The following is a 26504-nucleotide window of genomic DNA, read 5'->3' as shown; positions in this document are numbered from 1 at the left end:
TAAAATTTAGGGTGTAGCATGAAACATGGTGCCATTCCAAACCCGCCCCAGCCACCAAATGATCTGAACCACGGGTTGTTTCTTCCCATAGACTTCTTTACATTTTGTAGTTCGGTGTAGCTCAGCCCGCTCCGCTGCTTCATTCACAGATCCATTTTTCAGGGACTTGTAGATCTCAACAGTGTACAGGTGTAGTGACTTCATCCCACTTTTAGTCTCTGACAACGTTCTCCAGCTCCATAACCAAAGGTCAGTACCCAGCTTGGGCTACAGGAGCAGTCTGCAGGGGTCCGTGCATTGTACCCATGATCCACTGACCACAATGGCAATGCTTTGTAGGCACCAATATAAAAAAATAATAAATGAAAGGTAGAATATGCCTTTAATTAGCCATTACACATAAGAAATCACAATCTGAGCCTACTTTTTCAGTGGTCACCTAATGTTTTCTTACATCTTTTGAAAATGAGTGCTTAAAACATTTAAAAAGTCCATAGTTGTTATTAAGTTGTCTCTAGAATCTGAAGACTATATATACTTTTCCATAAAATAATTATCTATATTAATGTTCGGTTAGCTTTTTTTGCAAATGTTTCAAGACTTGATTAACAAATGTTAAAATTAAAGACCAATATAAATAGTGTATTATGAACTTTCTTTCTTCTCTCAGCGGCCCCCAGAAAATAAGGAGCTGTTGAGTTTTAATCTTAATCAGAACCTGCTCTCAAGAACCGATCTTAATATGGATAAGAAGAAACCAAGAAATAAGAGGGTTCAGAGAAGTGCTGAAAAGGCTGCCCCTCGCTCCAAGAAAAGAAAGAAAGAGGAGGAGCAGAAACCCTCTATATTTGCCTCTTCTGAGACTTTTACTCATATAAAACAGGTAAACATACATACTACATTTTCTTTCAAAGTCCTTTCATTGTTCAGCCATTTAACTCTTTTAAAGGAACAATTTAAACCTGAAATTTTGGCATTACGCTTTGCCTATAACTTTCTTTTTAGCATTTGAATGTGCTTTACAGTTGGCTTTTTTGCTCACTATCTGCTTATGGTTGCCCGGTTCCTTATTTACCTAAGCCAAAGAGAAATATGCATTTGTATTAGCCAATATGGCTCTGCTAGCATGCATCATGTTCTAGTTACTGCAGTCGCTTTACAGATTTAGTAGAATTATTATTATACATGATTTATATAGCGCCAACAGTTTGCTCAGCTCTTTACAATATATAAGGAAGACATTACAATCAGAATACAATTCAAGACAAGATGGTAAGGAGGGCCCATGAGGGCTTACAATCTACAAGGGAGGGGGAAGTGATACAGGAGGAGGTAGCTGTGTGGGGATGAATTGTCTGAGAACGTGATGGTTGAGGTGGGATAGGCTTCCCTGAAGAGATGAGTCTTAAAGGATCGCCTAAAGGCAGTCAGAGTGGGAGATAGACGGACAGGTTGGGGTAAAGAGTTCCAGAGGATGGGAGAAACTCTAGTGAAGTCCTGGAGGCGAGCATGGGAGGAGTTGACGAGGGAGCTGAAAATCAGAATTTCTTTGGCAGAGCGGAGGGGACGGTTAGGTTAATACTTTGAGACCAGGTTTGAGATATAAACCTGGAAGCTGAGTTGTGGATGGCTTTGTAAGACGTTGTTAATATTTTGAATTTTATCCTTTGGGCGATTGGAAGCCAGTGCAGGGATTGGCAGAGGGTGGTTGCGGAGACTGAGCGGTTGGTTAGGTGAATGAGTCTAGCAGCAGCATTCATGATAGACTGAAGGGGGGATAGCCAGTGTAGAGGTAGGCCAATGCGGAGGGAGTTGCAATAGTCAAGACGAGGGATAGAATAAGGTTTTATAAACAATTACTGGGAGCAATGCCACCAAAAATCTGAATTTGCAGTTGCAAAAATGAGACATAACTTCAGATTAAAAAAAATACTCGTGTATTTCATGCAAAGGGTGTTGCATGCAAAAACATTTTAGGTGAGCTAGCCCCTTCGTCGGACAAATGCACCTACAACACATCTTAAGTCTCCACCCTGGTTCTATGACTACAGTATAAGCGCTACACATGCAGTGACCCATTGTACTGGATCATATACAGGCTTTGTTCACTCTTAAAAAAGGCTTCGGTCAGTAGTAGGGAAGGCTGTTGCAAACTACAGTGGAAGGTGAGGCTACCTACCCAGGTGTCAATTCTTAATATTTCAGACCCTAAGCTTCTTGACTTAGAATTTTCATTTTCGGTTTGCTCCATGCATGCTAGCTGCAAATTTTTTTTCCATTTAAAATTCCTTCATTTGTGGACTTATTTCAAATGCAAAATTAGCAATGTCGTTCTATTCACTGCAAAAGGTCTTTTGACATGCTTGTTTCTTTTCAGCAACTCTCTCTGCTTCCTCTAATTGAGCCAATTGTGGGAATGAACTTTGCACAGTTTCTTCCTTATGGCACTGGTCAAATAAGTGCTGGGAGTCGCCTTCTGGGGACCTTTGGCTGTGCCTCCCTTGATGGAGTTTCGGATTATTATTCCCAGTTGATTTTTAAGGTTTGTACAAATTCTACAGGACTTTAAGATGTCAAGTTTTATATCTGTTGATTGTATGAGATGCCTATCTTGTCATTAATATTTAAGCCACAAGATGGTGCCGTCAGGAAATGAAGATGTATGTGAAATGTGTAGTTATATCTGCTTTTATTTCTTTACATAAATGCAGTGGAATGAAATCCCTCTTTAGGAATAAGGCATAAGGCAAATTTAATCCTGAATAGATAGTCGAGTCGAGGAAGTAATCAAAAAGATCAGTACTACACAAAGGTGATATTTCAGATACTGGTGGAGTTTGGATGAAGTATTTGGGCAGCACAGTGGCGTAGTGGTTAATGCTTCTGCCTTGCAGCACTGTGGGGGTCACTGGTTTGAAACCTGGCCAGATCACTGTCTGCAAAGGAGTTTGCATGTTCTCCTTTGCTTGCGTGGGTTTCCTCCGGTTACTCCGGTTTCCTCCCACACTCCAAAGACATGCTGGTAGGTTTATTGGCTCCTGTCTAAATGAGCCCTGTATGTGACCTTAGATTGTAAGCTCCTTGAGGGCAGGGACTAATGTGAATGTGCAACTATGTAAAGCGCTGCGCTATTGTCGGCGCTATTGTCGGCGCTATAAAAATACCTGAAATAAATAAGTCGCATGCTCCAGCTCCCAAATCTCACTTTACAACAGTTCCCTGCTCTGTTTAATCCATACTGGATCTTTACCTCTGATATGGCAACAATGATCCCACTATACCTGTTGCATTCTTCATTGTGTAAAGCAAATGAAACACCCCACATGGAGAATCAATACCCCCTCTTTGCTTCATTGAGTATGCAGATTTTAGAACATAAGTAATGAGACCTAATTGCTGGACCTCAGAGTATGCATAAGAAGAAATAGAATTCATTCTCTAGCATATGTTCTTACCTTTTTGATTGTCCCACATAACCTCTGGACTTCTGGTTCAGGCAAACAGGTGATCTAACTCTGCAACAGCTGCACATACATGCAGGTATCTAATCATTGCTGTGAGGAGCGTTATAATTCCATATCTGCATTTAGTTATAGATGGCATAAAATTAAAAGACGAGCAGGTCTTAAAGATGTGTTGCTACGTGAAGCCCCTAATCAAAGGTGTACAAAGTAAACTCCCTTATAAAGTAGGCCTGTACCATGATCACTTTTCATAAGTTAGTTCTAGATAATCTAAATAAGGTGTTAGAGCATACCTGTTGTGTCACAAAATTGATGTGCCCTGCACTTTTTTTTGTTGCAAATCATGTGTGTGCATTTTTTTCAGAATGTGTACTATTTGTTTAGGTTTAGTTATGTGTTCATTTTTTTTTTTTAAGGGTTTGCTTTTTTCTGGTAGAATTTTTTTTGTCATCTATTAAGGGACACAGGAATTCAGATATAGTATGGTTACACTGCCACCTGCAGGAAGAGTGGACATTTAGCAAACAAGAAAATCGTAAGCCAGCCCCCAGTATAACCCTTTCTCTAACCAGCATGCCTCAGATTTCACTTATGTTCTAGGAGGATGGACACCTTTTTTTTTTGGTAAAAATTTTATTTTTTGGTTCTTCAATTTAGTTGGTGGACTTTTTCTTGCTTTGACTCATATCAAGGCTCCTTATCACACTGCTGCTTGAACTGGTCTCTACGTAGCAACTATTTAGGTTGGCATTTCCTTAGTTTGGCTTTGAAGGCTGTACATGGGTCCAGCTGGAGTGTATCTGCATGGCTAGCCAGGAGTGTAACATTCTGGCACTGCACTGTGTTACTTGATTACATCTAGACCTGATTCTATTGGTAAAGCTACGGTGCTCTTTTATGGTCCAGAGTTGTGGCATAACCCCATAGCGTGACCCAGTCTTTGATTTTGTTAGTGAGGCTATTTGGGCTACAGCACTACCTCACTATGTGCACCATTGGGTGCTTTTCAAATTTCCCACCACCATTGGTTCTACTGCAGCAAGGATTAAGTGTCTGAGAGCTGACTGCATCCTCTCGGAGTGTTGCTTGTGCTCTTTCCTGCCATTCATTTGGAAAGCACCATCCCTTTGCGTCTCCTGCTTGCAAAGCCCAATGTGGAACTCCAGTCTGTTGCTGATGCCCTGGTCATCTCTGGCTGTCTGACCCTCATAAGCACCAGCTGCTTGGGTTTGAGACCGTGCCTTGCAGGTTGGGCCTAGTTTCATTGCTACTATGTGGGAGTAGCATGTCTGCACAAGCTACCTGGGGATCCAACTAGCTGGAATACTTCCATCCCCAGGCCAACCTTGACCAAGTTATGAGCTTCGGACTCCATTGGACACCATTTAGGTGTTGCAGTACCCTTGCCTAAGGGAAGGAGTGGGAGTCCCCCGTGCAGTACTGACTGCATGTGGTCCCTAGACCTCCCAGTGAAGCCTGTTCGTGTTTTGTACTGTGTTGCCCTACCTTCAGACGGACTGATTCTGGATATCTAATCTGCTGTGTTGCTTAATAGACATGATAAAAAAATAGGATTTTTCTACATACAATAAAATCCATTTCTTGGAGTCCATCAAGGGACACAGGTCCCACCCATCTGTGTTTGTGTTCATGCCCCTAGTATTGCTTTACCACAATACTGAGGCATGGGTATAGAAGGTGGTATTCTGGGAGCTGCATTACACTTTTTTGTTTGCTACTGTCCAGTCCTCTGTAGGTGACCTGACTGAATCTGAATTCCTCTGTGCGTTAATGGACTCCAAGAAATGAATTATACAGTATGGTGCATTTTAGTCTACACATTAATTTTTATTATTATTTCCCTGTAACACATTTTTATAACACAATTGTTTTATTTGTTTTAACAGCAAAATAATCTCAGTAATCCGCCCACACCTCCAGCCTCTTTGCCACCTACTCCACCACCAGTGGCCTGTCAAAAGATGGTGAATGGTTATGCCACCACTGAAGAACTGGCAGGAAAAGCTGCCATTCTTGGAGGACATGGTATCTTTGATATTACCTATTACGTACAAACATAATGTCGTACTCTGTGTACTGCTGTTATCTTTACAAACATTTTTGCTTTTTCATTTCAGTTACCAAAGCTCTGGGACCCAAACAGTTCCACCTGCCTTTCAGGTCCCAGGATGATCTTTTGGCTAGAGCCATTACTCAGGGACCTAAATCAGTGGATGTCCCAGCTTCATTACCGACACCACCACACAATAATCAGGAGGAGTTGAGGTGAGCAATTTACTAGACTGCATAGCAAGTTAACTCTTCCTCATTATCAAACCACAGATTGCAGGGGAACACGGAAAGGTGTTGGCCTTCAAAAAGCATTAAGGGTTTAGGACCCATGACTTTGACATATTTGTGTAGATGATGGGGCGTTTAGGTTTATCCAAAGCAAAAATATTTTTTTTTGTTTTGAACACAGTGTCAAAGAGTTAGATTCTTTGTCAGGTTTTTTATTTCTATCTGTGTCCCCATTTGGGAGATTCACCCACTCTAGTTGTCTTGGCCTAGTTGTCACAAGGACTAATAGTGAGAAAAAAAATGTAACATTAAGTTGTCCCCAGAACAAGGATAGATGGAAAATCTTCCAATGAGGAGACTTATTCCAGCGATGAAAGAAGTGATTTTCCTTATTTAGGAGAGAATTTTCCTTCCTGTTGTGCTTGTGATAGGGGTTTTAACCCTTCCCCATTCTATCTAAAACAACATAAAAAAAACTCAGTGAATCGTAAAGTAAGATGTATTAGCCAGCTTTCCCAGGTGTACTTGCAGAGGGGGTCCCACTCCTATTCAATTTTATTTTACACTGAGAATGCTGCAAGTAGAATGGCAGCACCTCATTTGCCATAGGATATAGGAGTCCCCAAAATGGCCATGGAATTCCCATGAGATACAAAAAGCCTGCATTAGATTTGACACCGCCTAATGCTGTCATGGATGGATAGTAGCAAGAGTAACTTTGTCACACAAAGTTACTCTTTAAGCGTGATGAATTGCTTTGTTGTCTGTGTTTAAATAAGCTGTTTGTGTTTAATGTTCAACAGGGTTCAGGATCACTGTGATGGCAGGGACAGCCCTGACAGCTTTGTGCCCTCCTCGTCTCCTGAGAGTGTGGTTGGAATGGAAATTAGCAGGTACCCGGATTTGTCACTAGTGAAAGAAGAACCTCCAGATCCAGCGCCATCCCCCATCATTCCAATCCTTCCCAGCAGCACAGGAAAAGGTGCTCTTCTTTTCTCTTTGTACATTTAGCATAGCAGTAATGGTAGAAAGTGCCATTCATTTCGTTTTAAGCCTAACTGAACCTTCAGTTTACATAAGATAAATGCATTCCGTGTACATCAGAACAAATGGTATGCAAAGTCTTAAATTTATTTTCTTCTATAAATCAGCCACAGCCTGAGTTGAGAAGCCTATCACATGCCAGCATGCTTGCAGGAAAGCCAGAACTCTCCACTTGGCAGGGAACATGAGCTTTGCTGGTCTAAAACAGTAGGGGGGGGGTGTTGGACCTCTGATGTACCTGGAATGTATGTAGCTGATTTAAAATGAAGGTTTAGTTGGGATTTAAAGCTGAACTCTGGTATAAGCAAAATATTGTCTAAATAAGAGAGGCTTGTGTATCCTTACCTGAATCTTGGTGTGCAGTCACTGCTGCTCTCTCTCCTTGTGTAGGGTGACTGGTCTTGTATCTGCCCCCTTCTTTAGTTTTCTGCAGGCAGCCTGTATTGGATGGGTCTGCTGGGTTCCTCCCACAGCTCTCAGCACAAGCTCTGTGCAGCACAGTGGTGATGTCTCTGCTACTTTCCCAAGGGAATAACTGGCAAAGGTGTTTGATGAACACAAAGTGAATTTATATCCTTTGTGGCTATTAGGGAATATATTTAAATTCTGCTTTAATTATATCAAAATATATAGTTGCCTCTATGGTTTTCACTGTAATATATATATCTATCTATCTATAGATATCTATCTATCTATATATATATATATATAGTACATTTATGCTAGCCATACACACCACACTCTAATGGTTCAATAATCTCTTGAATTGCCTGGCATACCAAATGGCTTTCATTTTGCTTTTTACCTGTGTTGGGACAAATTTTACAAAAAGTGGAAACTCTTGTTAGAATGGCAGAATTGACCATCATTGCTTCCAACACAATTGCTCCTCATGTCACTTATCAAATATTTTTTAAGCAGTTTTCTAGGTACAAAAACAATTAAAGTATATCCCATTATAGCCATAAAGGATATAAGTCCACCTTGTATACAATAAATGCATTTACAAATCCAGATATCACCTTGTAACGGCAGCATCATTAATCTGCTGCAAAGAGCAGAGCTGAGGGTTGGACCCAGAAGGTCCATACACTACAGATTGTCTACAAGGCCAGTTACATTGTGCAAGGAGGCAGTGCAGTAGTGACTGATCTTTATTATAAAAGACTCCTGCACAGTGGCAAAGTGCAGTAAATGTTTCATGCTGGAGTACTGCATGTATCAGGACAAAATAAGCAGAGGACTTCAGGATTCAGGTGAAAATACATATGCCTTTTATTTTTATTTAGCCTGGGTTTTAGCTTTAAAAAAACTTTGATTATGAAAAGTATGTTCTAATGTGGATGGCATACATCTGATGGTTTAATTGGATGATCACTTGAAATGGCAGAATATTTTCATCTATATGTGGTAAATTGCTGCAATCATTTTTACATTTGTACAATAATTTTTCCAATTGAAAGCTGGTAGGCCCATGTCACACCAGCGATCCAGTCGCCATACAAGCTGGCAAGAATTTTCACTGCCTGCTGTGTCCTGTAAAGCGATCCTGCCTCTGGCGAGTTCTTACCAGCAACAGGTTCGCCAGTGTGACATGGGCCTTAGAAAGGGTACGAGATTGCTGCTGGGGATGACCAGCACTATTCCATTTTCCTGGGTAGAATGATGATGTGCTCTCAGGAGAAGCATTTTTATATTCTTCCTGTGCCTCATATGGCCCTCACACATAGAGGCTTCAACCACTGGTGGGGTAATGTATTTGGCCTCGTAACCCTTTATCGTTTCAGACCGCAGATAACGGAATTATGTACATAATAAAATTATTTACTTTTCATTTGTCCCTCATCTCTAACCTCTGTTCTTTAATTTTTGTCATAGGATCTGAAGCCAGGGACTTTGGATTTAAGAGAGAACCTGGTACATTCTTTTTTGGCTCACACTTTAGCCATACACCAAATGGGCCTAAATCTGACATGATATCTGTGGCAATCACACTGCACCCTACTGCCGCTGAGGTAACTGATCTTTTATCTGGTTTCATGGTTTTCTGTCTTGCTTTCTTCATTGTTCTAGGAAGAGCCTAGTAAAAATGTATCAGCTTTTCTCTTTTATTGGAGGATTAAAAAGAAAGTCCTGGGTGTTCCTCTGCCATTACATGCTTACCTAGGCAGTTTCTTCCCTCAGACAATTTGATGAGAAAGAGCCACTAAGACTAAAAGTCTTTGCTGCTCATCCATTGGGGGACACAGGAAGCCCTTAACCTTCAAGTTATGCTGCCACCTACAAGAGGATTGAACACTGGCAAACAAAAATTTAGCCCAAGGTATAAACCCTTGGTATTATACTACCAACATGCCAGCTGTGGAACCTTTGATGCCTACTTACTGAATGCTTTTCTTAGAGGAGTCACAGCCATCTGCTCTTATTCCGTTGTGGCCCTTTTTGATAGTGTTTTACACCCTGAAACTGGAAGATCAGCATGTCGGATGTTTCATTAAGGATGCTACTGGCGGTTAGAGTGTCTGCCTTCTACAGTCAAAGAACCCTAAGGGGCAGCATTGCAAGTCCCCTACTTTTCGTTTTACTAAGCTCAGGACTTCCATGTAAAGCCCTCCCAAGCTTGGCAAGACCTGGTATTCCGTGTCAGCCAAACGCACTGCTAAACCCATCAGCATGTAAGCAGGCCTCCACTTTCAAGAGTGGGGGGAAGTCTACTAGCCTTTATGTACACTTGGAAGCCTTGCATACCAGATGCTTGGGCACAAGAGGTGGTGTACCAGGGTTACAAGCTCAAGTTTTGTTCCCTCTTCACTTTCTCATCTCCAGTCTTCTGGTTTCGCCTCAACATCTGGCTAATCTCTAACATGTGCTCTCTTGGCTCAAGGGATCATCGTCTCCCTGCTGGAAGACTTTCAGAGATTGTTCTCCAACCTATTCATAGTCCTTGCTCCAGTGTTAGCCCTCTTATGCTTTTGAGGTATTCTGATGGCTACCTAGACGACCTCTTCTTGAATGAACAGTCTGTAAGGGCTTTGACAGACAATGATTCCCTGATTGTCCAGATGTTGCAGATATTCAGATGGATTCCGACCCATCACTTGGAATATCTGGGGCTAGTTCTTGACACTTACTGGTTCAGGGTTTCCTCACTCAGGAGAAAACTTCCTGTCTAAGGTTTGTGAATTTCAGTCCATCAGCCATCCAACTCTCTGCTTCTGCATGTGACTTGGGTCTGACAGTGGCCTCCTCACAGGCAGTTCTTTAAGCTCACTTTTATTCAAGGAATCTGCAATGCAACATTTGTCATCTTGGGAAAAGTTGGTCCAGTTTCAGAACAGACTGATTTGTTTGACATCAAGGACCAGGAGGTCCCTTTCCTGGTGGCTTTGGTATCCAGCTCTGACATTAGAGAAATATTTCCTCCCTGGGTTTTGGAAGATCCTGGCAAGGTATGCCAGCCTTTCAGGCTTGGGAGGGGGAATCCTAGGAACTCTGAGGTGCAGGTTACTTTGTCAGTGATGTAACCTTGTCACCTGACAAGCATCCCAAAGCTTTGGGTAAATTGGTCCAGTATTAGGCCAACCTTTTCTCCGGTCTCCAACCTCAGTCAGGCAATGTTGCCACTTTTTCATTCTGCAAGATGTATTCTCTTTGCCATTCTGAAAGGTCCCAGTAAGGGCACCCTGGCTTCTAGTTCTACTGTTTCTAGGTGGCTCAGACAGACTTGTGTGAGCTTATGGTCAAGGATCGGGTTCCCCTATTTCCAGTCAAGGCTTAGTCTACCAGGGCTTTTCCACAACAGTCCTCTGTTTCTCAGATTTTTAAGGCAGCCACCTGGTCTTCCATTTGCCAAGTAGACGTTTCAACCTCTTCTGATGCCAGCTTTAGATGCAAGCTTCTTCAGGTGGCTCTTTGAGCTGCAGGCAATCCCCAGTTCCTAAAGATTTTTGTACTAGCCGTAGAATCCTTTTCTCTGAGTCAATAGAGGGACACAGGTCCCACTGCTCTGTGTTTGATCATGTTCTTGGTACTGCTTTGCTGGAAAACTGAGGCATGTTGGTAGCAGGAGGTTTTATACCATGGGCTGGCCTAATTTATTTCTATTTTTTTTTTTTTTTTTGCCCGTCAGCTAATCCTCCTGTAGGCAGCAGAATAACCCAAATGTTTAGGACTTCCTGTGTCCCCTGATGGACTCCAAGAAAAGGATTCTGTGGCGTGTCCAAGAATCTGATACTCCTCAGTCCAGACTGTTTTCTAGCTCTCACATATGTGAGATTCAATCCAAAAATGACTTTTCCCTGCGATACGATTGTGGATGGAGCATGTCAGTAGACCTGGCCATGTCCCAGTATGGATAATCTGATATCATGGAAAAATGTAAACGCCCCTTACTCCTTAGAAGCCCTGCAGTCCAGATGTATAGCAGGTGTATGCCAGGAGCCCATGCACGCTCCTTACCTTTCTATAGTCCGTAATTAAAATGACTCGCACCACTGGCCTCACCATGAGTCAAAGCTTTTTTTTTTCAACTCTGATAAACACACTGCCGTCCCAGCCTTGTAGACTGCCCACCTTGGGGCTTTTTCGGGCTTAGTCGTAGAGATCTCTAAGACTAAGCCCATAAAGGTGAAATGCGATAATGGGGGTCAGCAGTGTGTTTGATGGAAGTGTGCAGCATTATCATTATGAACTATGGGTGAACTAACATCTTACACTCCTCACATGACCTTGGTTCAGATTCATGATATGCTGTCTTATAGTACAGTGCATGTAGGGGGATCACTAGGGCATATCTATTTTGCTTACAGAGCAGGTGAAAATGTATTTGTGTAGTATGTCTATTACATGTGTAGCTGGCTGCAGCTACTCTTTAAGTATATGTCAACCCTAACAATAAACATCTCTTATTTGATCCCTTTCGGTCTGTTTAAATATACCATTAAAATTGTTTGGTCATATCTTTTCAACAAATACAAAAGCATACCTGTATATTCTGTCAGATATCCACTACTGTCCTGTGCATTTTTATTAGCCATGCCCACTTCAGCTCTGTGATAGGATCTATGGAACATGTCCATTCTATGTTATGCAGAGGAGGAGGTATTCTGCAGTCCCTGTCCTAGTGTGACAACACTGTTCCTCCATAGATACAAAACAGTGAGTGTTGTTACCCTAGGACAGAAACGTGTCTTACTGGCAGGATTACCAGGTAAAAATAAAAGAATCCCCCCCGATCGGAGGTTTCTGATTGGCCATTAGTGAATCAGAAACCTGAGATTGGCTAATAGGATTGGGTCATTTCACTTTTGAGATAGTACTAGGATAGATAGCATAGAATAAGAATTTTGATGAATACTGCTTCACGTAAGAAAAGCAATAGACTGTACAACAATGTAATGAATAAAGAGAACTTATATAAACTGTGTTTGTAATTTTCCACATATGAGCAATGAAGACCCTCAACAGATTTACATAGAGTTCCAAGGCTATGCCAGTCTCCTCATGAATTAGATTGCCATAAGAGCACATTTCATATGTACAGTTGTTCAGGTAAGATAAATATCTGTTCATATTATGTTTTTGTAACCACCAAATGTTCTTTCTGTATAGAACATCAGCGGGGTAGTTTCAGCCTTTGCGGATCTTTTACAAGTCCACATTCCCACCAGCTATGAAGTGAGCAGCGCTCCAGACTCTGGTTCTCTCATCCTAATGAATGGGCACAGTATGCACTCTAATATGGAGTATCGAAATCCGCTGTTACGCCACCGTCCCAGGCCTGGCAACATACCTCCAGCCAGATTTATCGGACCCTATGCCATGAAGGCCCACAACTTGCCATACATACCAAATAATAATGGTGAGTTTTGAACTCAGGTTGTATTGTGTAACATGAAAATCATATATGCCTTCTGTTTTATATAGTGGTAGAAAATAACAATACTATCAGTATGTAAGATATATTACTAGGACTATATTACTGTACTTTTTAATGTATTATATAATAAAAATGAGGAAGAATGTTTGATAATACAAACATACCATGGATAGATCAGTGTTTTATTGTTCTATAATATTCCCAGGTATGCCAGGATATAGACACAATACCACCAGGGTATTGGGAGATTCTGCAACCCTTAGGCCATCATGGTGCTGCCACTGCAAAGTTGTGGTCTTAGGAAGCGGTGTCCGAAAATCTGTGAAGAATATCAATTTTCCTAAACGGGTATGCATCACACGGCTGTGTTATTCTTACTATATAGTGAGTAGCTTGAAGAAAGCATAGCACTGGGCAGTGTGTGCTGAACAAATGGTAATAATTTGCTTTTCTCCTGGCTAACCAATATTTATGTGTCACAGGAGTTTCTTCCCAGCGCTGGCCAGATGGATGGTGAGCTTGTCTTCTGCAGCAACAACTGCTTTTTGCTGTATTCTGCAGCACAAGCCAAGTGCAGTGAGAACAAGGTAATTCAGATAATGATAGACAATAAAAGACTACTTAACGCTCTGACAGATCATTTTCTATGAAGTCGTGTACACTAGCCATGAAAGTCAACCAAATGCAAAGGAGCACAAAAGCATGCATTTGTTCCAGCTTTGGAGTGCTTTGAGATCTGTTTAAACTGTTCTCAGCACATTGTAAAGCTGGAGCAGATTCATGTGTCTTTGCTTTAAGTTGCATTGTTTTGAGATTCTTAAAAATTCATAGCCTCCATTTATGATCTGTTCATATAAAATGTCTTTAATATACTGCAATTTACTCACATTCTATTGACTGATCTCTTTCTTTGTTGATTATTGCAAATCTGGGAAATGTGGATTGATTTTTGCTACAGTAGTTGTGCACTTTTTTGTCCCATTTATGATACCGAATGTATGTCTTTTTCTAGTATACCCACATTTTCAGGTGTCTTGGGGTTCATTGTTCTAAATATAGAGCTGGCCCCACATGGGCTTTAGATTCAGAATTACAGAACAGAATCTTTACATAATGTATTGCTGCAGCCATTGGCCTGTGCTTCTATAACGAACTTTAGGGCCAACAGTAATAGAATGAAATGTGTGTACAGTGATTCTAGTCATTACCACAACTGACAAAGCTGTGACTTCTGTATTGGTACTCATAAAAGTTCTCGTGGTATTTGCACATACTATGCCTTTAATGCCTTGTTTATTATCTGTTTTGTAGAAGCAGGACCGTTCCTTAACTCTTCCGTTGTTGAAGGAACCTCAACCAAAGTCTTGTCATCAGTACAGTAACAACACTTCCACCCTGGATGTTCATTGCCTTCCTTTGCTGCAGAAGGCCTCACCACCTTCATCTCCTCCTATCTCTTTTCCTCCGGCTGCTTTTGAAACCGCTAAAGTTGAGGCAAAGCCAGATGAACTGAAAGTCACTGTGAAGTTAAAACCGCGGCCCCGAGCCGTGCACAGTGGTTACGATGATTCCCGTCCCGTCAGCAAGAAATGGAAAGGAATGAAGTGGAGGAAATGGAATATTCAGATAGTTATTCCCAAGATGCCTTTCAAGCCTCAGTGTGAAGATGATATAGATGCATTTTTGAAAAAGCTGGGGACATCACTAAAGCCAGATCCGATGCCCAAAGATTTTAGAAAATGTTGTTTCTGCCATGAAGAAGGCGATGGAATGACAGATGGATCCGCAAGGCTTCTCAACCTTGACCTTGACCTTTGGGTCCACTTAAACTGTGCTCTTTGGTCTACTGAGGTCTATGAGACACAGGCTGGTGCCTTAATTAATGTGGAGCTGGCATTAAGACGAGGTCTGCAGATGAAGTGTGTATTTTGTCATAAAATGGGAGCCACCAGCGGTTGCCACAGGTTAAGGTGCACCAATATTTACCACTTCACCTGTGCAATAAAAGCACAATGCATGTTTTTTAAAGACAAGACTATGCTTTGCCCCATGCACAAGCCAAAGGGAGCTCATGAGCAAGAACTGACTTATTTTGCAGTCTTTCGTAGAGTTTACGTTCTGCGTGATGAGGTGCGACAAATTGCCAGCATTGTACAGCGCGGTGAACGTGACCACACTTTCCGTGTCGGCAGTCTGATCTTCCATGCAATTGGTCAGCTGCTACCACAGCAAATGCTGGATTTCCACTCTGCAACAGCGCTGTTTCCAGTGGGATATGAAGCCAGCAGGTTGTACTGGAGCATGCGCTATGCAAACAGACGCTGCCGCTATCATTGCTCTGTCGAAGAGAAAGATGGATTACCATTGTTTGTCATCAAAGTGAATGAACAGGGCCATGAAGACCTGGTTCTGACCGATTCTACACCAAAAGGTGAGGGATGTGTTAATAGACCAACACAGAAGAAAAAGACAACGTTCTTATTTTGTATACCTGCAACAGTAATTTGACCTACTGAATAGCTCCCTGCACCTCTACAATTTGCAGCTTCCTGACCCTTGGCCCTGCCATCTCCTTGTCCCATGTGCCTGTTGGGCCAGCTAGTATTGCTTGTAACCAATAAGTCAATACGTCCATGAAAGCACTCTCTGGATTTCGGGGTGTAGTGGTACTATGGTGGGGGACAGATAAGTCTTGTAAGGGCCATCATCCTCATCCTGGCTTCACTAGCTACTAAGGCACTGACTTCAAATAATAAAATGAAACTACATCTGCATTATGGTGGTGAGGACTTACAGCCATATTGTTTAAACATGCGCAACATATTGACACATCATGGCAGGCTTAGCGCCAAAGGGGCCGCTGCAGACCGCCATGCTTTGGCACTCTGTTACTGCTACTGAAATGTTTATCTAGCCCTCTTCTGGGTCCATGTCATTCTCTTGATTGGCCTGCCCAGGCGGAGAGTGTACTCTGTGCTGCGCATGCTCGGCTCAGTGTACAAATAAAAGAACATTTAATAGTTCACACTGCGCTCATGTTTTCAGTGTTAGGCATTTGTACTTCCCCATAATCTGCCGTGGCCCGCAATTCAAAGTATATTGCTGGCAGGCAGAATAGACATACAGAGTGTATTCTGCAATAAAAACTTACCTCCCAGCATTTTGTTTTTAGACGAAACACTGATCTTCCTCCCACATTCCCTTCTCGTTTTTATGTGCGACATGTAAAAAAAAAAGTGTGAAGCCCAGTGCCTCTGAAGTTTGGCCAATTCAACAGTCAGCGAGGCGGAGGAAGTTTTGTGCTGGATCTTCACATTGATGTTGTAGATTCATAAATCTCCAATGATAATGGCATGTAGGATTGGAGTGGGAGACTGCTTTCATAGGGACAAAGTTTGAAATGGGCCGCATGTCTACAGAGGGTTAGCTGTACTCTGTACTTCTGCCTTGCTGCTTGTACTACTATATATATGTATTCTGTCTTTTGTGCTTCCAGTTCCTTAATGTCACACCAATATGTTCTTCATGCAATTGTTAGATACAGTATGTGGCCAAAAGTATGCGAGTTCCAGTGTTTTCAGTGAAGGGTGATGTTAATGCTACAGCATGCAAAGACATTTTAGACAATTGAAAGGCCCGTCTTTTCATCCAGCCGAAGCACCTGACCTCATAAATGCTGTTTTGGCTGAAAGGCCACAAATTCCCACCAACACAAAATGTTGTGGCAAGCCTTCCCAGAACAATAGACTGTTCTAGCCACAAAGGGGGTGCCGACTCCGTATTAATGCCCATGGTCTTCCAATGAGATGTCCAACAATCTCATATAGGTGTGATGGTCAGGTGACCACAAACTTTTAGTTTTACAAGTGTGTATGTGTTTACAGGCTGCATGGTCATACTTTGTTGCATTGTTTTTCAGGAGTTTGGGACAAAATCCTGGAACCTGTTGCAAACTGCAGAAAGGGTTCAGAAATTCTCAGGCTGTTTCCAATTTACCTGAAAGGAGAAGATCTCTTCGGTTTAACTGTATCTGCAGTTGCAAGGATCGCAGAATCGGTATGTTTACAGAACAAGGTTTTTTTTCCCGAAATGCAGTGAAAATTGTTAATTTTTACTATATAGTTAATAAAATACAAGAAAGAAAGAGAAGTTTGGTGTTGAACATGGATGTACAGTGTAGCATAACATTTTCCAATATAGATGAGGAGTTTTGCATGGTGCCATTGATGATATAAACAATCGGTGTTGGCGATGAAATATGTGTAGAGGGTGGAAGAAAGCCCAATAGATAGATTTAGTATACGGGGGGCTTATCTCTGAGGTTTCAGAAATCCTACCTAGTGAGGGAGATGTAATGTGCTCCAGAAAAGGTGATACATGGTGGGAGGGTAGAGAGAGGAGAGATATAGCAAGGTGAACGGGGAAGACATTTGTAGGGTAGAAGAGATTCACAAATAAGAAATGAATCAAAGTTCTGAGAGTAGCGCTATGGTAAATCACACAATACCAGCTCACCCCATTTAAGTACTTACTGGCCAGTGGCCCGTAGCCAAAAACTACTTTAAATAATTCCAAGGAATTGAGGAAAACTTAATTTAGCTTTCCAAATAGTAAATTTTCCTTAAAAGGATCTAATACTTTGCAGCTTTCCTCGTTCATTGTAATTCCTGGAGTTGGAGGATTTCTTCCTGTAAAATGAATCTCGTAACTGCCAATCCATGACGTATACATTGCTTTTTCCACTTCTCCAGAAATCTCTCATTCTGTAGATGTTCGGCTGGGACCACTTTGTCCCTCAAACCCCTTGGTACCACTTTAGCTTCTAAATTGGATTCTAACCACATAATATCCTTTTTTTTTCTTTGAGTGTTTTTTACCTAAACGTTTACGTTGTCTAAACCTCATGTTGATGTATCTTTCTGTGTCCTGATTTCTCTGGGAAGCTGTTCTTATTTCCTCATCAATGTCCGCTCCCAGTGTGTGAATCTTAGCAGGAACACTAAAGGAAACGGAACACTGAGGTCCCAAAATAACACTTATAACAAATGCATAAAACTACTGAGGGGTTGTCATTTGGATTTTCTATATTTTGTGAAAAATGTGTTTACAATAAAGATTATGGGTAATGAAGATAATGCGCAGTTGGCCTTTGTATAATGAGAAGCCGCAGTATACCGCGAGCTGCTGCTCGCATAGGTGAGCGAACGCCGGTATGTGTTCGCTCACCTCCCGATCTACTGAGCCGACCTGTGACAGTCTCATTGTCACAGGTTGGCTAGAACTATGAGGTGAGTGAAAAGCACTCGCCTCATAACCTTTAACCAAAATTTGAGCTTTGTATGGCCAGCCTAAGAAGAGTGAATTTGCTTTGTTTCTGCTGCTGCATGGATGGGTGTGACAGGTAGGTTTGTACAAAACACGATTGTGTGTCTGGTGTGCGTACAACAGAGCGCTTCCGGCAAAGCTGTATCTTCATTTCATACATATCCAAATGACACACGCACGCACCACTGTTGTCAAGTGTTTACGTTCCTCTGGCACACTCTCCCCACCTTCTCTTAGGAGTCGTCAGTACGTTGCATCTACATATTATTCGGGTTGGAGCAGTGGCAGCAGCTTGAAGACAATTGCTGTAAAAAAGAAAAATGTTACTTTTGAGTTGTCATCATTTGACCTAAAACAAAGTTAATCATATTGGAAAATGAAATCTTTAATGTGCCGATGCCTGTGTATAGAAGTTTCCTCTCTCATCTATGTTCTTTGTGGTTTATTTTCCATTCTGCAGCTCCCAGGAGTTGAGGCATGCGAAAAATACACTTTCCGTTATGGGCGGAACCCATTGATGGAGCTCCCCCTGGCCATCAATCCCACTGGGTGTGCCCGCTCCGAACCCAAGATGAATAATCATGTCAAGAGGTTCGTGTTAAGGTATTTTCTTTTCATTTCACATTGTACAGCCCCGGATTTAAGGCATCGCTAACGCTATGTGTTGTTTCCAGACTCTGTTGTCTTTGGCTGTGTATCTGTTTGTGCGTTTATACCGCTGCAGTCTTGTCTGCACTAGCTTGCTCTTTGTTTGCACTTTACCTGAAGCAAAAGTAATCTTCAGTTTCCTCTGTGTGGTGTTATGTGACTATCTGCAGGCCTCACACCTTGAATAGCACCAGCACTTCAAAGTCCTTTCAGAGCACAGTTACAGGAGAACTGAATGCTCCATACAGCAAGCAGTTCGTCCATTCCAAATCCTCTCAGTACCGGAAGATGAAGACTGAATGGAAGTCCAATGTCTACCTGGCTAGGTCTCGGATTCAGGTTGGTTTTTTTTCTCTGCAAAGGCTGCATGAAAAGCACTACAGACAAAACACAATATACACACAGTACTGTTGTGAAAGGAAAAAGCTCTGTCCATAAAAAGCAGCCACTGAGCTCCCGTCATGTAACAGCAGCTATTCCTGGTTCTATCTTCTCTCATACAGTCTGGTAGCTAAACTAGAGAAAATCAATCAATTCTTCTATCCAACCAAGTGTATGGAGGAATCTCCATTGCCAGCTATTGTGTTCACGGCTAGGTTGGTGGTCAGAGATATTTGTGGCACAGAAACAATCCACACTAAAATCTTCCTTTCCGCGGTTTCCTTTTGGTAAATAAGTTGCTGATGCATTGCATTAAAGGGGTTAGGTTAAGGACATTGTGGTAGACGCGTGGGCTGGTGGAAACGAGCCCTAAGGGTCCCATTTATAAAGCAGCTGGCACTTGGCTTGCATCGGGACTCCAAAGCATCCCATTTTTGTGCAGAATTTTCCTGATTTACATGTATAAAAAAACAATAATAATAAAGGATTCCTCAATCAGGTTACAAGCGAACTTCCAGCATTGAAGTAGAGGTGTGCCATCTTAAGGTCACACCAGCAAGTCATGTACTTACCTCTGTGGAATCGCTTTCCCGCTGGCCCTGAATCTCCTTGCTAAGGAAGAAGCGACATCCCACTGGCACAGCAAGTTGTTGCCAGCGTTAGGGTTGCCTTTGTGATATCAGACTAAGTATATAGGAAAGAAAACGACTTGTCATGTTAATAACACTAAACGTAAATAAAATCTTATCAGTTCGTATCCCTTCTGCCTGGCTTCATGCCTATGGGAAGAGTATAACGCAGGGGTAAGCAAACGTTGGCCCATCCAGCAGTGTGTCGAATAGTTATTTCCCCTGCTGCGTGCTGGGGTAACTCATGCCCCCGAGGGCAACGGGTAGCAGGTTTTTCACACACCTGGGAAGGCTTTGGTTACTGCAGCATCCGTCCAGTGCCCCAGGAAAGGTCAGTATGGTGCCTCTCCTCTTTGCTGTGTTCACTCTGTAGTTGCAGGGTCACCTTAGTGAATCCATTCTTTTTAGCTGAGAGGAGACGAGACTGTTAATACATTTTATCATCTTATTTGTTTACATCGCTATGTTCTCTGAGATCTCATATTTTCTCCATGTTCTTTTATTTTTAGGGTCTGGGGTTATATGCTGCTAGAGATATTGAAAAGCACACTATGGTGATTGAATACATTGGAACCATAATACGCAATGAAGTAGCCAATAGAAAAGAGAAGCTGTATGAATCTCAGGTATGCTGTCTATGTAGATGTCACCCCAGCACTTTAAAATCACTTTGCTTCTATGTCTGTAGGGCTGGGGCTATGGGTGGGGAAAACCAGGCGATGTACCTGCACAGTAAGAGACTTCCAGCTCCCATACTCATGGCTGCTGTGTGAGGAACTCCGATGGGATGGTGCAGGAGGCGTGGGCAGATCTCAACACTGACTACAACCCGGAAGTGCCTTGCCATTGCATCCTTTAGTCCTTTGCACGGCAGGGTGAAAAAGAATACTGCTTGATTGAAGGCAGTGGGTTAGCATTGCCACCTTGTTGCAGGAAGTTACCTAAACTGTGCTGAGACTGGCGGGATCTCCAGGTAAGACCCAGGGAACATTAGCAAAACTACAATTACAAATAGTAGCTGTAAAAAAATAAGTCAAGGCAACTGCACTCGCTGTATTTTTCTTAAAGACGTTTCACTGGTAATCCAACCAGCTTTCTCAATTGTGAATTGTCCAGTTGCCTTGACTTATTTTTTACAGATATACCGTGACCTGGATGAATGAGAACCTTCACAGACCATCACACATAGTCCCATCCACTCAATTATAAGGAACGGGAGAAGTCATTTATTTATGGTGGATTCTGTACGCTTTGTTCTGTACGTTAGTCTGATTCAGTATTCATTTTAAAGCTGTTTGTTTTCCTGAAACCTTTGTTGCAGAATCGTGGTGTATATATGTTCCGCATCGACAATGATCATGTTATTGATGCCACATTAACTGGAGGACCTGCAAGGTTTGTAATAATCATAAATACAGTTTTTACGCTCTTTCGTTAGCTTTGCTCCGAGTAGCAATGCAGAGACGCCATGTTTGCTTGTGCTGTGCATTTAGAAAGTGTTACAACACTGAAAATTTATTTGGGGGGGGGGGCTCTTCATAAAATACTTTTTTCACCCCACTTTGCACATCATTGCTGCAGACCTGCTCCTTGATGGTGACATTGATGGACCAGGTCTATATGTCAGTCAGCACGACTATTGTAGTCTGCACAAGGAGTGCATGTGACAATGCAGGAGCACAAATGGGAGAGAGTTGTCACCCCATCACAGGAACCTTCCTGGCAAGGTCACCAGATATTTCTTTAATGATATGGGTAAAATGATGAGACTTCAGTTTCCCTAATCCCGAGCTCCAAGCGTAAGCTCAGATTACAATACAGATGTCTCAGTATCCCAGCAGCGGGAGTCGGGGTAGAATGATCAAGGTTCCATAGCAGATTGCTTATCATATAAGGGTATGGGTTCCTATTCTGTGTTATTGGGGCCAAATGTCTGTAAGCCTTGGTCCATCATCCCTCTAAGGCATCGTTCTTGTAGTCGGGTTGTACAAAGCCTATGGTTTGATTTGTTTTTTAGATATCTTTGGGGAATGAAAAAGTAAAATGTCTGGTACCTTCGTATAGTGCTGTATATTCCGGATGTTCATGAATCTGTCAATGACGATGGTTTTATCACATACTTCACCTTTTGTCCAACTAGTAATGCTTCTCTTATGTTTTTAGGTATATCAACCATTCATGTGCGCCTAACTGTGTGGCTGAAGTGGTAACGTTTGAGAAGGGACATAAAATAATTATCAGCTCCAATCGCAGGATACAAAAGGGTGAAGAGGTACGATGTTTTCTGTTCATTCTCTAGTCAATGCATTCAGAAAACAGAAGACAATTATTTCCCCCCATTCTGTTGGGTTTCGTATTCCTGACCACTTCCTGGTCACAGCCTTAACTTTGAGCAGACGTTTCAGTTTTTGGTTTTTTTTTTATAATTTTTTATTGATTTTGAAAAAATTTGTAACAGAATTGGCACATAAATGTTCTAATCAGGCACAGAAAGTTCATAAAATGTCCAGTAACAAGAGTTTTCAGTAGCACCGAACCATAACTTCAAAAGAACGAGAGCTAGAATTTTACGGTGCTGGACTATGCAGAAGGGCCACTCGAGGGGAAGTGAAGTGTAGAGAAGAGGTAGAGAAGAAGGAGGTTGGAATGGGAGAGGGGAGGTAGGACACAGGTGTGGGCATCCCATAATGTAAATGACATGTACATTATACACGTTCCTCAGGGGGGAGGGGGATAACACAGTATTGGTGGTCACAGATCATTGTGGGGTAGATTCAGGGCCTATCACCTCCGTTCAAGTCGAGGTTCTGGGTCATCACGGGAGTAACAGATGTTTGTTTTGTGTTTCAGCTTTGTTATGACTATAAGTTTGATTTTGAAGATGATCAGCACAAGATCCCCTGCCACTGTGGTGCCGTGAACTGCCGGAAATGGATGAACTGAACGCATTCCTTGCTACTCCATGGTTTTACTTGTCCCTGAGATGTGATAAACATGCTGGCAAATGAGACATTTGTGTCTTCAGAGCCTGCTTAGCAAGTGAAACTAGATGCTGACCAAGGAGGAGGCCCCCGTCATGCCTCTCTGGAGTCTTCTGACCAAGGAGGAGGCCCCCGTCATGCCTCTCTGGAGTCTTCTGACCAAGGAGGAGGCCCCCGTCATGCCTCTCTTGAGTCTTCTGACCAGGCGGCTGGTTTCTGAGCGAGTCCCGTGCTTTTGCTTCATGTTTACTGAAGAAAATGTTTTACTGGGTCAAGAAACATGTCAGCAAGCGGGCAAATACCTGAATGTAAGACTGAGATCACCAGCGAAGCAAGATGCCCAGCGTGCTGGCCACAGCCTTATATGAAAAAGGGGCAGGCCCTCTAATAAAGAAAACTAAATAAATAAACGTAGACACCACTGAACAAGGAATGTACTGAAACGACTTCCTTAGGGATAGAGCTAAGGGAAAATAACTTGCACTAAAAATACATTTAAAATACTTGATTCCATGAGTCAGTTTATTGTAGTTTTTTTTTTTTTTTTTATTTCTGTAAAATAAGAGAAACTTTTTGTATTTATTATTGGATAACTGAATGAAGCTATTTTTTAAAAGAAAAAAAAAATAGAAGAAAGCCAAGCTGCTGCTGTTACTCGCAGAATTAACAAAAACTATGTTACTTTGTACAGACGTGTAAATAATTTGAAAATATAATACAGTATAAAATAGTGATTGACCAAATGCTACCAGACTCTGCAGCAGTTTGGGTGCTAATTTTGAAAATTTAAGATAGGGATGTTACAATGATTTTTTTGTATCATGTAAGACTTGATATTTTTTTAGTTCTTACCAATATAAAAAAAAAAAAAAAAAAAAAATTTTTTTTTAAAGTTACCAATAAAAAAAAAAAAAAAAAAAAAAAAGTTCTTTAGACAAAGTTGTCGTCTTTCTGTTTAAATTTGACTCGCCAGAACGGCATGTATTTTTTTTTTCCTTTCAGTTTAACATGAATCAGGTTCGGTCCCGTTTTGTTTTCATTTTCACATTTCAAGTCAGATTGTAACATCCCTGTTTTTTGGAGTCAGGTTCTTTGTGCTTATATTTTTGGATAACTGTGAATAACTGCTAAAACTACCCAAAAGGAGGGCTGTGCTTTTTTTTTTTCTTCCTTTTTCCTTTCAGCATACATAAAAAAAGAAAAAAAAAATGTCAGGTTTAGGTCACCAATTAATACATAAATCACAAGAAAGGAAAACGTTTCATGAAAGCATTTTTTGCTATTGTTAAATAAAAAAATATATATATTGTAGAATACAATACTTGCAACTGCAGGACTTTGGAGGTAGGATTTGCAAAAATTAATTTAAAGTTTGTAAGATTTTTTTGTTTACATTTCCTAAAATAAAAAGATACAATTTGTGTTTGCTTGTAGAAAGTTAATATGCTTTTGAATTTTTTTTTTTCTACTTCAAATTCCCGGTACCGACACTTCACAGGCTAAATATTAGAAGAAAAAAAGTAAAAAAAAGCTTTTTGTGTGCACAATGGAAGTGGACTGTATGCTCTCGATCTATTCAGTCACTTGTAATGTATATGGCATGATGTATTTTTTATCGTACAGAAGAAATGAATTGTATATATTTTTTTTCTCTTGGTAAATAGCTGTATGAAATTGTTTCTTGAATATTTTTCTTCTTGTAAGATATCTCAACATCCTACCAGTATTTGTCCTACAGTTCATTTTTCTCTGTCCTGTAAAATAGTATCTAATGTTGGAAAAAAATGATTTTTGGAGTATACAGAGTGTTATGGGTTTTGGAATTTGTGGAAGCAGATTTAGAAGATCAGCATTTACAAATAAAATATTTTACAACTATAACCTTTGTGTTACGTCTTTTCAGGAAAGATGCACTGAGTGGGATTTATCAAGACTGAAGCAGGAAGCATCTGGAGCAGTTGTCCATGGCAACCAATCGGCTTCTTTCATATTCAAAGCTTAAGTGAAAGAACTGAAGAGAGAAGCTGATTGGTTGCTGTGAGCAGCTGCTCCAGATTGTCCATCTCAGTTTTGATAAATTACCCCCTTTAAATACTGGTGCTTATCAATATACTTAGGGGGGAATTTATCAAAGCAGACAAAATCTATAGAAGCTGTGCATGGCAACCAATCAGCATCTCTCTTTCATTGTTAAACCTTTTAACTGAACAAACTGAAGACAGTTGGTGATTGGTTGCCCTGGGCAACTGCTCCAGACTTTGTTTGCTCCAGTTTGGATAAATTCCACCCTATATGTCTGGAGTAAACAGCAATGATGATCACCAGCACTCAAGGGATGAAATAAATCCCAAGTTTTCTTTTTATTAATGAAGCATGTGACTTGTCTTCAATAGCCGACGTTTTGGAACCACGCAGGGTTCCTTCATAAGGGCAGGCGTCTGGATATGCACGGCGCCATCCATGGACATCACTACCAACACCACCATTACTTGTGCTCTTTATTGCTGTATGGTGTGCAGGGGACTTCTTCGTTCATTGGCCCCTATCTGTCTAAACATTTGTGGACACCTGACCTGTAGGGACTTTTTGGACATCAAATTCCAATCCACCGGCATAGAATGCATCGTATGCAGCCTACTAAAACATGTTTAAATAACTGTGCCCATCCAACCTTGTGGCAACATTTTGGGGAAAACCCTTAGTCACATGGACACAAAGCTGGCTCTATAAGCACATGGCTTGATCAGTTTAGTGTGGAGGAACTTAAGTGGCCTACACAGAGTCCTGATCTCAATCCCATTAAAGGAGAATTATGAATCATAGAATTATGATTTTCACTCATCCTCATAGGTCGAGCCGACGTGTGACAATTAAACTGTCACATGTCGGCTCTATAGATTGGGAAGTGAGCGAACATACCATCGCTCATTCCCTGCAGAGAGAGGTGATTGTCAGTCACCGCTCCCCGCAGGGATTCCCTCCCCTGTTTTATACTGAGCTTTGGGTCATGGGAGGAGGTTAGTATATGTCCTCCTGTGACCCTAAAGGTTGTGATTGCAGCTGGAAGATATCAGGACAATTGTCAAGTACAGCAGACTTTAAAGCGGACATTTACACTCACATCAAATTCTACCAATGCATCCCTCTATGTAAGATGATTAAAGGAGAACTATGGGGTCAGTGTTTTTCCCCATAGTTCTCAGGGTCACGGGAGGATATAAACTAGCGTCGTCCTGTCACCCTAAGCTCAGTATATCGCGAGCTACAGCTCACAGTATACTGAGACCGCCGCAGCCGGGACGGATCCCGACATTACTGTCGAGATCCACCCAGCTGCGTGAGTGACAGCTGGCTTTGCCTATCTAGATGTACCCGCTATGGACAGGATCGAGAAGTGAGCGAGCGACTATGTGTTCCCTCACTTCCTGATCTATTGAGCCGACCTGTGACAGTTTCATTATCACGTCGGCCCGAACTATGAGGCTGAGTGATTTTCACTTGCCTCGTAGTTCTCCTTTAATAATAACATAGACATGTCAGGTGTAAAATGCTGTGATTATGAAATACTTCCACTTGCAGAGCATTCACTTCCTGCTCTGAAAGGGCAAAATGACTTCAGTTTACCAAAGCAGTGCACACTGGGATTGCCTTGTCATCACCACAGCATTGCTGGGAAATCTTATCTGTAATCTCATGAGATCTCAGGGAAAGGCATTTTCCTCCCCTGAGATGATGTGCATGGTCACATGTCCTAGTCACATGCCTAGTCACATGTGCCAGAAATCCAGGAAGTAAAAAGAGCGCTAGTAATCAGCCCTTAGTAAACATGGTCACTGCTGTAGACTGGGAAAGA

General features: G+C 41.6%; 1 protein-coding gene across 1 annotated transcript in view; it reads left to right on the top strand.

Moving 5' to 3' along the window:
* The window catches only part of KMT2C (lysine methyltransferase 2C), a 184553-nt gene extending 161795 nt beyond the window's left edge, over window positions 1-22758 (top strand). The window contains exons 44-60 of the mRNA XM_018553120.1: window positions 671-883; window positions 2378-2542; window positions 5372-5510; window positions 5603-5750; window positions 6569-6747; window positions 8688-8824; window positions 12420-12669; window positions 12902-13035; window positions 13170-13274; window positions 13999-15118; window positions 16607-16743; window positions 18473-18615; window positions 18831-18999; window positions 20180-20296; window positions 20992-21065; window positions 21834-21942; window positions 22521-22758. Coding sequence (XP_018408622.1) covers window positions 671-883; window positions 2378-2542; window positions 5372-5510; window positions 5603-5750; window positions 6569-6747; window positions 8688-8824; window positions 12420-12669; window positions 12902-13035; window positions 13170-13274; window positions 13999-15118; window positions 16607-16743; window positions 18473-18615; window positions 18831-18999; window positions 20180-20296; window positions 20992-21065; window positions 21834-21942; window positions 22521-22613 — 3432 coding nt within the window. The 3' untranslated portion in view covers window positions 22614-22758. The remainder of the gene's footprint in view (window positions 1-670; window positions 884-2377; window positions 2543-5371; window positions 5511-5602; window positions 5751-6568; window positions 6748-8687; window positions 8825-12419; window positions 12670-12901; window positions 13036-13169; window positions 13275-13998; window positions 15119-16606; window positions 16744-18472; window positions 18616-18830; window positions 19000-20179; window positions 20297-20991; window positions 21066-21833; window positions 21943-22520) is intronic.
* Window positions 22759-26504: the final 3746 nt, after the last annotated feature.

Source organism: Nanorana parkeri, unplaced genomic scaffold (assembly GCF_000935625.1).
Source record: "Nanorana parkeri isolate BGI_ZX_2015 unplaced genomic scaffold, ASM93562v1 scaffold110, whole genome shotgun sequence".
Lineage (NCBI taxonomy): Eukaryota > Metazoa > Chordata > Amphibia > Anura > Dicroglossidae > Nanorana > Nanorana parkeri.
Note: the sequence above shows the minus strand (reverse complement) of the source record. Positions and strands in the feature narration are given on the sequence as shown.